This window comes from Nelusetta ayraudi, unplaced genomic scaffold, assembly GCF_046127955.1.
Source record: "Nelusetta ayraudi isolate G7.1 ecotype Tasmania unplaced genomic scaffold, CSIRO-AGI_Nayr_v1 ptg000135l, whole genome shotgun sequence".
Lineage (NCBI taxonomy): Eukaryota > Metazoa > Chordata > Actinopteri > Tetraodontiformes > Monacanthidae > Nelusetta > Nelusetta ayraudi.
The window spans coordinates 12,475,594-12,485,528 of NW_027466185.1; the positions used below are offsets into that span (position 1 = coordinate 12,475,594).

The following is a 9,935-nucleotide window of genomic DNA, read 5'->3' on the forward strand; positions in this document are numbered from 1 at the left end:
AATGCATTTTGTTGTAAAGTTTGTAGAGGTGTTTTTTTTCTTAGACTGAAGAGCAAAGGAGAGATGGTAAAATAAAGAAAAATACATTTGGAGTGGGATTTTGTTTCTTTGTGCAGAAACAAATTACCAAAAAATAAAATAAAAGGCGTCGATTTGAATACGGCCTTAAAAATATTATTATTAGCTCTTTTTTTAGTTTGCTCTTCGTGCTTTTATTGGAGCACAGCCAGGGTGGGAAAGAAAAAAAACCCTGGAGGAGGAAGCGGAAGCAGCGACCGAGGCCAATTATTGGGAACAAGGTGCACATGTGATCCCATCCCGCCTCTCAACGCGCTGCTGTGTATGCGTGGAGGGAGAACGTGTCCTGCCGTTTGATGCAAACACACACAGAGCGAGACACAACACACACACATACACACGCACACATACACACCTTCCCACACCTACAAGAGCCGCGTTGGACCCGATGACTTGGAACAGAAGCTGAAAGTTTCGAGGTGATTGTGCGTAAAAAGCGCGGGTGGCGGCCTGCTGAAGTGTGGTAAACTCTGACCGTGCTGTGCTCATGTTTTTGAAAATGTTGTCGCGCTTTGTGGTTTATTGAAAATGTCTTGACGTCTCGCGTGGAGCAATCCATATGCTTCGCCTTGGAAAATGATGTCCAGGAGGGTTTAAAAAAAAAAAAAAAGTCTCGTCTAGCAACGATCCTGACAGTTTGTCTCTCGATATTATTTCCAGTGGACGCTTTCTAATTGAATTAAAACTGCGCGCCCATTGGCTGTGCGCGGGGCTGCTGCTGCCTTCGCGCGCCTCCTCCGAAAAGCTCCTCCCCCCTTTTTTTTCTTCTTCATCTCTTGCCATCACTTTGGGCGTGCGGCGAAGTCTACATCATATAAGAGCCTCCGAATATCATGTCCTGCCCATAATCCGGTCCGAAACTCCTGAAAGGTGCGGAGAAGAACCTCCTTCCATCGCGCGTCAGGGAGGGAGGACGGGACACCGGTGCTCGTACCGACACTTTTTATCCTCCTTGGACATCCTTGAAACTCTTTTTTCTCCATCTAAAAATCAAAAGAATGCAGCTAGAGAACATCCTCCCCGGCGCGAGCATCAACCTACCCAAGACCTTTTACAACCTCACCTCGTCGGACAGCGCCAACAACAGCCCGAGGCCGTCGTCGCAGCTCGAGTACCAAGAGGTGGAGCGAGCCGAGTCGGAGCCGAACAGCAAGAAGTACCTCGGCGGCGGCGGCGGTGTGGGCAACGGGATGCTGGGCGACGGCTCGGACGGGGACGCGTTCGCCAAGAGCGGGCCGGACGGCAGGAAGGGCTCCCCGGGGCTGGGCGGGGACGACGAGCTGGCGAGCGCACGGCGATACAACATAGACGAACTTGGCTCGGACAGATACTTCATCTCGTCGTCCCAGGCCGGTTCCGACATGGCCAACCCCTGTTCCCTCTTCCCCTACGCAGGACAGACCGGCTCGGTGTACACCGGCACCGGCGGCTCCAGGTACCCGGCCTCGCTGCACTACGGCTCCGTCCTGCCGCCCACCGGCTTCTCCTCGTCGTCCGTGTGCACCGGCCGGAGTCAGTTCAGCGGCGGCGGGTACCAGTTCAGCCAGGGTCCCGGCTGCTTGTACCCCTCCTATCCCGGGAGCGGCACTGGCATCGGTTCCATGTCTCTACCGGGATCTGGACCCGGGGCCCGGGCGCAGGTCTACCTGTGCAACCGGCCGCTCTGGCTCAAGTTCCACCGGCACCAGACCGAGATGATCATCACCAAGCAGGGCAGGTGAGGCAGATGTGCTCGAGGCCGAATGAGCGAAACGCCAAATTCGTTTGCACATTTTTCTGGTTTGCGGCTACAGAATTTTTCGTTTTGGCATTCTATTAATTTATATTGAATGCCCAATTTTACGCCAGCGTTTTCTGCGTAAATTTGTGAAATGGGTTATTTTTAATGTGTCCGGATTAAATGTTTGTTTAGGTTTATTTAAAATCCCCACGTTTCATTTCGTCTTTTTTTTTTTCCGGTTGAAGAAATCGAAACGCAAAGTGGAGATTCGTTTTTCAAGCTTTCGCCGGAGTATTTTGTGAGCTACAACTGCGTTCATAATTATTTCTCTCTCTCTTCTTTCCCTTGTGCAGACGCATGTTCCCATTCCTCAGTTTCAACATCACCGGTCTCAACCTCACGGCTCATTACAACGTCTTTGTGGAAGTTGTTTTGGCGGATCCGAACCACTGGCGCTTTCAAGGAGGAAAGTGGGTCACCTGTGGGAAAGCAGATAATAATATGCAAGGTGAGTTCGAACCGTCCTAAAAACGAATTCGTTTTTGGAGCCGTTTGAATTTTACTCGTGAGATATAATATTTGACACCCGGCCTGCGTGTTTCAATACAGGTGCAACATCGACAACTTTGGGTCATGTCATTCAATTCTGAACGCTTCTTTAAATTATGTTTCAATAAATATTGTTTTTTTTTGGCAATAACAACAATAATAATGCTGAACATTTTTCCTGAAAAAACATTTTTCCTGAGAAAGAAAAACATGAATTTCACTGTTATCATTTAAACTGAACTGAATTCTCAGTTTCAGGTTGAGGCATCATGTTGCTTATTTTTAGGTGTCAGAATCACCTTGCAGAGAAAGTGAAACTGCATTTTATGAAAATTTATTGTTGCCATTTTTAAAACAAATTTGCTGATATTTAAAAATCTAGATTTAAAAACGTTTTCATTTGAATTTAAATGAAAGAATGGAACTTCCTCATTAAAATATTTATTTTAATAAACAAATTACTCTTAAATTAATAGAAAAGTTACAAGCATTTTTCCTTTCTGTTTCATTCTCTTTTTTAATTTCAAAATCTTACATTCTGAAATTGCTAGATGCTAAAAAAAAAAAAATGATGCAAAAAATAATTAGGAAACAAACAAAAATTTCTTGCCCTGACAAGAATTAATATTTCAGAAGAAGTCTCTCATTTTACTTGTTTTGATATCAATGCTATTCTAAACTTTTCAGGTAACAAAATGTATGTGCACCCTGAATCTCCGAACACCGGTGCTCACTGGATGAGGCAGGAAATCTCCTTCGGCAAGCTCAAGCTGACCAACAACAAAGGCGCCAACAACAACAACACACAGGTCAGGCAAGCTTCGCTATTTCTGTGGATTTGTCAGTATATTTCTTCATACTGTTTTTGTTAATGCTACCTATAATTGAAGATAATTTCATCAGCTTTCACATAATTGAAAATGGAACCTATTTAAATTTTTAATAAAAAAAAAAAAATGCATATCCATTTACACAGGATGTTCTCAAATTTGTAATGTGGTGCACCTTTTGTGCATCTTCTGTTTCTGTATTTATTTATATCTATTTTATTTGTTCATTTATTTATTTTTTTGTGTGTAGATGATTGTCTTGCAGTCACTTCACAAATACCAACCGCGACTGCACATCGTCGAGGTGACGGAAGACGGTGTGGAGGACATGAGCAACGAGGCCCGGACTCAAACCTTCACCTTCCCAGAGAACCAGTTCATAGCCGTCACGGCCTACCAAAACACAGACGTGAGACATTATCTCTTATATTTTATTCATTCCTTTTCTGGACAGGCTTTCTCCTGCACTCAAGGGCCACTGGAATTATTTCTTATATTCCAATTTAAATTCTTCTCATTTTTTTGGATTATTTAAACTTGAATGCCATGACTCTACATACTTTTTGAATTTAGAGTTGATTCAACTTTGTCACTGCACACACATGCACGTGCAGCGTGTGGGTTGCACAGTAGCGTGTTTGTCTCGAAGCCTGATGCCGATGTTTATGCCGCATTTCCTCTTTTCTTTCAGATCACGCAGCTGAAGATTGATCACAACCCCTTTGCAAAAGGCTTCCGGGACAACTATGACTCGTACGTGCCTTTCGGTCTTTTGCTCCTTTCTACAATCATGACTCTCACATTTTTGTTTTGTGTTTTTGTTTTTTGTTTTTTTTAATGCCCCTCACTGCTGAAACTAACCTTGTCTCTTGGTGCCGCACGCAGGATGTACACGGCACCGGAGAGCGACCGGCTGACCCCATCCCCCACCGACTCCCCCCGCTCCACCCAGATCGTGCCGGGCGCCCGCTACGCCATGCAGCCTTTCTTTCAGGACCAGTTTGTCAACAACCTGCCTCAGAACCGCTTCTACGCCAGCGAGCGCGCCGTCCCACAAACCAACAGCCTCCTGTCGCCGCAGGGCGAGGACGCCAGCGCCGCCGCCGCCGCCGCCGCTGCCGCCGCCCAGCGCTGGTTCGTCCCACCGGTGCAGCAGCCCGGCTCCAACAAGCTGGACCTGTCCTACGACAATGACTATTCGGCCAGCAGCCTGCTGTCCTACAGCATCAAGCCGCTGTCCCTGCAGACGTCCCACGCCCTGGGCTACTACCCCGACTCGGCCTTCGCCTCCATGGCGGCCGGCTGGGGCACCAGGGGCTCCTACCAGCGCAAGATGACCACCGGTCTGCCCTGGTCGCCCCGCCCGAGCCCTCCGGCCTTCCCCGACGACCAGCTGGGCGTCACTAAGGACAAGCTGCCGGAGGAGAGCCCCGTGCCGCCCACCTCTGCCTGGATCGAGACGTCGCACTCGCTGAAATCGGTGGACTCGACCGACTCGGGCGTGTACTCGATGGTGTGCAAGCGGCGCCGGTTGTCCCCCGGGGGCTCGAGCACAGAGAACTCCCCGACCATAAAATGTGAGGACTTAACGACGGAGGAGTACAACAAGGACAACCCGAAAGGCATGGGTTATTATGCATTCTACACCAGCCCCTAAGACCGTATTTATTGAAGCTAAATCTAATTCTGTTGGTTTACCATTGAGTGCTCTCCATTCCATCTTAATGTCTCTCTTCTCTTTTCTCTAAAGGTGCCAAAGCTTAGTGTCCCCCCAAGCAAGCTGCACAAGGTTTATTTCCCAGGCCAGCCCCTCTCTCACATACCTGAGCAGAAACATTGCGTAGTGATTATTGTCAATGAGGGGGGAAAAAGGCATGACCAATTTTTTTTATTCATTTATTTTTGCAGGATTTCTTTTTTATTTTTACAAAGTGTAAGCATTATGATTAATATTATTATTATTATTATTATTTCGCCCCCTTCCCTGCATATTTAAGTCATCTTTCATTGTACAGTATTCGTGCACTTTAGAACGTGATGTATCTTGTACAAATTGTCTTCATGGAGGTGTTATTAAATGGATAATAAAACAGCTTTTCACAAAGCACCGTGCAAAGGTCTTTCTCAGGATGTTTTGTTCGCGGCGTTAAGAGAGGCCAGTGTCCGTAAACGCCGAATGCACCGAGCAGAATGTTAATATTATGTTTTTTTGTTTGTTTTTTATAAAATATCTAAAAATGAATTAAAATGTCTGCGTCTTAACAAGTGCTTTAAATGCAAATGTGCAGAATTTGCCCTGTGTTAATAACGTTTACTTAAAAAAAATGGCAAATCATTTAAAGTCTTGTACATATTGTGAGTTTTTTAATGTATTTTTAAATGTTATCAGTGATTGACTGTAAAATGCCTACTGCTGCACTCATTGTTATCCTTCCATCGTAATTAATTAAATATAAAATTGATGTCAGACACGAACAGATAAATCAAGTGCGTGTGGTGTGACGCTGAGGCCGCAGTCAGTGGAAAGGCTGAAAGATGAGCGTACCTAGACCAAACCATTTAAGGACATAAAGTCAAACCTTAACTCAGTAGTTTAACCACAGAAGGAAATACTGTGGTTGAACGTGTGTGTTTCATTTATTAAATTTGTCTTTCACGAGAATATTACAGCTTAAGGCTTCAAGATACAATACATCTAACATGTTTTTTACTAGTATCAAAACTTTGATGGCAGCCAATTTCTCAATTTCCAACGTCACGACTAGAAATGAGCAAAGTGAGACTTAGAATAGATTTATACCCCGTACGCAGCGTAAGTCAAAACAAAGACCCAATTAGGAGACGAGTGCGCAAAAGCACAAAGTCCTGCTAGTCTCGCTGTTGTTGCCATGGTGTTTTCACACATTTTAGCATTTACCTAAGCAATGCAGACGCGTGCGCTTTAGAAAATAAGCAAACGGGCAAAGCTGAAGGAGCAGAAAACGGCCCTTCAAGCCTCCAACCGAGGCCAATGCACAGCTCAACACCTCTATTTATACAACGCATCCACGGCCTCTCCAAAAGAGAGTTAAGAGGAGATGAATTCCATGAAAGAAGTCATGATGTTCTCGCGCACACACACAGACACACACACACTTGGCTTGAGCTCTCAGCACCTGTTTCCCTCTGTGAAAATACTTCAGATCCTCCCCCATCAATTTGAATTGATTTACATACGTGAATTCTAATTAATTCTCTTGTCAGACTCCTTGACGAAGTGAGGAGCCTGACTAAGTCCAATTAACACCTCCCAACTCCTAACAAGGTACAGAGCCTGATTGCTGTGGCCTCTCAGGAAAGCTGCAAGAAAAAAAAAAAAAAACAGCAGCCTCTTGTTGGGTCGCCGTCTGGAGAATAAGGAAATGTTTGCACTCGCGCGTGGCAGCAAATTGTATGTTTAGTGCTTTTGATGAGGTTTGCCTCTTTTTTTTCTAACGGCACATTGAACTCGGCTTAACAGTGACAAGGAGGTGAACAGCTGTGATAGCTCACGACTCGACAACTACAGCAAAAGCAGGAATTCTTGAAAGTAAATAGACGCATCGACAGCTGAAGAGACAAAAATGCTGCTTCAAATCATCCCAATTGCTGAGGGAATATTTTCAGAGGGCGTCTCGATGAAGCAACCAAAAGCACCCACGGCCTTCATAAGATCTCCTGCTTCTCCTCAGCGGGACGCGGGATCGCTTTGTGCAACAAAAAGTGTTTTGCATTTAAAGGTGCTGTATCATGCAAAATTCACTTTACTATTGTTTTGTGAAACAGTAATCTGTGTCTCCAGCCTATCTGGACTATTGTCAGCAATGTAAAAAGTCCATCCTCTAATCCTGTTGCTTTCTGCACCTTTCAGACAGATTGTGCTAAAACACTGTTCTGGGAATCAGCCCTTTGTGATGTCATAAAGGAACTGAAACCCCTCCTCTTTAGGGCCACCATCCACAGCCTTATTTTTTTCTGGGGTGAACGTGTTTTTCAGCTACTTTGCAAACAGAATATACAACAAAACAATAGGCAGTTTAATAGAAAACTAAAACCCAATATTTTGGGGTTTTCCAAAACTTTGTAGAAGCCCATAAACAGAGGGCTAACTGTTCTATTTTCTGAAGATTTATACATTTTCCTTCATCTGTCATCGATCATGTGAGTTTGCAGTCCAGACAGAAACCAAACATCTGAAAATGGGTATGAAAAACATGTGACCTTTAAACAACAAATAACAATATAGGCCAATTCGGTGAGGCTCCAGCTATCTCCGTCAGCCGGGACAGATTGTATCTCCCTCAGCCGTCCATGCATGAAGTACAGTAATCAATAGACACCTGTACAGCATGCTCCCACATATCCCGACCATATTGATGCGAAGGACTTAAGCGCGGTGGGATAAAGCCTGAACAATCAACTCGTTCCCTCTACTGCTGCAGTGTGATGCAGAAACGCGCCGCCTCCAGAGCTCAGACGAGAAATACAAGATGGATTCACAGGTTGTTTTTTGTTGTTTCTTTTCTTTAAGCTTATCCTAGAACTTTGGTTTTTCATGCTCCGCGTGCCCGTGTCCTTGCCTCAGGGCCGCTTCGTCGGTGTCTGTGTTGCGATTTGATGTAAGATCAGCCAAGAAGGCTACAGAGCCACTGTAGCCAAGGAGGGCTGACATCTAAACCCAGATGAAGACCCCGAGGCTGTTTCCTCACCTTCAGTCATACACCATTACTGCTCTCGCCAACTAAAAGCAGCCACAGGCAGGCCTGTGCGTGTGTGTCTGGGTCAAGATTTTCCTCCCTACAAGACGTCCCCTTTAAAAGTAACTTCCAGACAGGCCGAGCCCGAGACGGTGCTGATTACGTTTCCCTCTTCACACTGTGTTTCCCCCGTTAATGCTTGATAAATGTCAGCGCTGCTCAAAGACGATCAAGCCTGTTAGAATTACTGGCGAGCTGCTCCTCGGGGACGCCTCAAGTCTCCTGTGGTCAATCTGCTGTCGTGTGATCCTTTCACTTGCGATCTGGTTTATCTCTTGCGTTTCATTAAGGGGGTTCCAAGTGTTTATCCAGAGTTTAATGTCATCTGTCAGAATGAGTCCAATCCAGCATGTATGTATATGCGATAGATTGCCTTTGTTTGCGGATCCATCTGGCCTCACCTCTGTTGAGTTTGCCCTTATTTAAGATGGCACAAAGGTACAAATGATGCCAACAAAAAACAAGAGCACAGCAAAATAACTGATAAATATAATGGTATAATGGTGATGATTCACCTAGACCAACTCCACTGAACTGTTATAATGGGATATTCTGTTCCAGCATGCAGTCCTCCTTGTTTCAGTTAGTCAATGAAAAGGTAAATGTTTCTGTGATATTAGAGGTACAGAATACTACATTTAACATATGTTTTTGTTTTTTTAGAATTGGACTAAGTCAGTCATATATATGCATTTAGTCACACAAATTAACTAAAATCATGGATGAATAGATCATAACACCACATATCTACAATAGTCCAGAATGTGGATCAGCTCGGAGTTTAGTGACCAAGTGGGACGTTAACATTAGCTCCTTGCCATTAATCTCACATTACAAAATGGGCCTTTATGCGTCGGCCATGGCGGCCGACTACTGATACTGATCATCTTCCTTTTTTTTTTTTTTTTTAGCTCACCCCATGTGTTTTTGTGCACAACACAAGGCTGGCTTTAGTGTTACCTCCCCCTCCATTGAACCTGATTAGTCAGGAGTGTGGCCTGACTGCAGCGCTGGAGTTGCGCTCGAATGAGATCCCCTACACGACACGAGTCTGAAGCTACTGGAGACACACCGCTGTTTGGGGAACGGGCAAGCGGCGGTGGGTGTTGGCAGGGAAGCGCGGAGGTGAGAGGAGCTGCGGGCTTGGCAGGCCCCTGGTGTGTCGCCGTCCTCAGACGGGATGCGTGGCGCTCGGGCTGGGCCCCGGACTCACTGGTGCACGGATAATGTTGGGGAGAGTATCCCGCGGTTAAGCTGCACTTAACAGCACATTGATTTCAAACCTCAGCGCTCCCCCTGGAGGGCGGTGGGACGCACCTCAACAGGGCCGGAACCCCCACACCCACCTCCAGAACCCCCTCAGCCCCTCCTCTTCCTTCCTCCTCCCCTTCTGACCATTTACCATTCCCGCGAACAACCCCCTCCTCCGGTTCACCCGTCCCCGAGTCGATTTTGGTTACACCATGCTGGTCACTGGCCTCTGCACCCCACTCGTCTGAAGTGTCCCAGAGGAGGTGAACAGGATTCGGGGGGCACTAAGGCCCTCCTGCAAGACCCCCCCGGGTCCTGAGAGCAATGTCGAGCAGGCATGATGGGGCAGCCATGCGGAAAAGATCCATGGTCAAAATCAATGCATTGGCACTTTGATGGAGCGCTCCGACAGATTTGGGAATTTCTCAATGTCCGTCTTCATCCAAGGGCTTCGACGCCGGGGGGGGGGGGGGGGGGGAACAGCTTCCTCAAAACCTCTTGGGAGAGGGGCACTGAAGATTTTTCTGCAGCTTCTGAGACATAACATGACGCAATCAATATGCATTCATGTGGTGGCTTTTGTCTGACATGTTGCAATAATTAGCCGTCTCTCACGTCACAGCTTGCAGTTCAGATATGTACCTGTTCAGCATGTCAACAGATCTTCTAAACTGCCTAAAAAGTTGACACAACGAGAAAGAGCTTTTTTAAAGAGAGAACTTTCACTTGTCA

General features: G+C 46.1%; 1 protein-coding gene across 3 annotated transcripts; it reads left to right on the top strand.

Annotated features, from left to right (window-relative positions):
* Nucleotides 1–330: 330 nt before the first annotated feature.
* On the top strand, nt 331–5,660 carry eomesa (eomesodermin homolog a). 3 transcript variants are annotated; one of them, XM_076011821.1, is made up of 7 exons: nt 331–497; nt 1,076–1,795; nt 2,152–2,306; nt 3,035–3,156; nt 3,428–3,586; nt 3,869–3,930; nt 4,063–5,660. In XM_076011821.1, the coding sequence occupies exons 2-7, from the start codon at nt 1,077–1,079 to the stop codon at nt 4,832–4,834; spliced, it is 1,989 nt and encodes a 662-aa protein (XP_075867936.1). In that variant the 5' UTR covers nt 331–497; nt 1,076; the 3' UTR covers nt 4,835–5,660. The 3 variants fall into 3 exon arrangements, with proteins under 3 accessions (XP_075867936.1, XP_075867937.1, XP_075867935.1); XM_076011822.1 differs by lacking the exon at nt 331–497 and having other exon boundaries at nt 887–1,795; nt 4,063–4,799; nt 4,928–5,660; XM_076011820.1 differs by lacking the exon at nt 331–497 and having other exon boundaries at nt 887–1,795.
* Nucleotides 5,661–9,935: the final 4,275 nt, after the last annotated feature.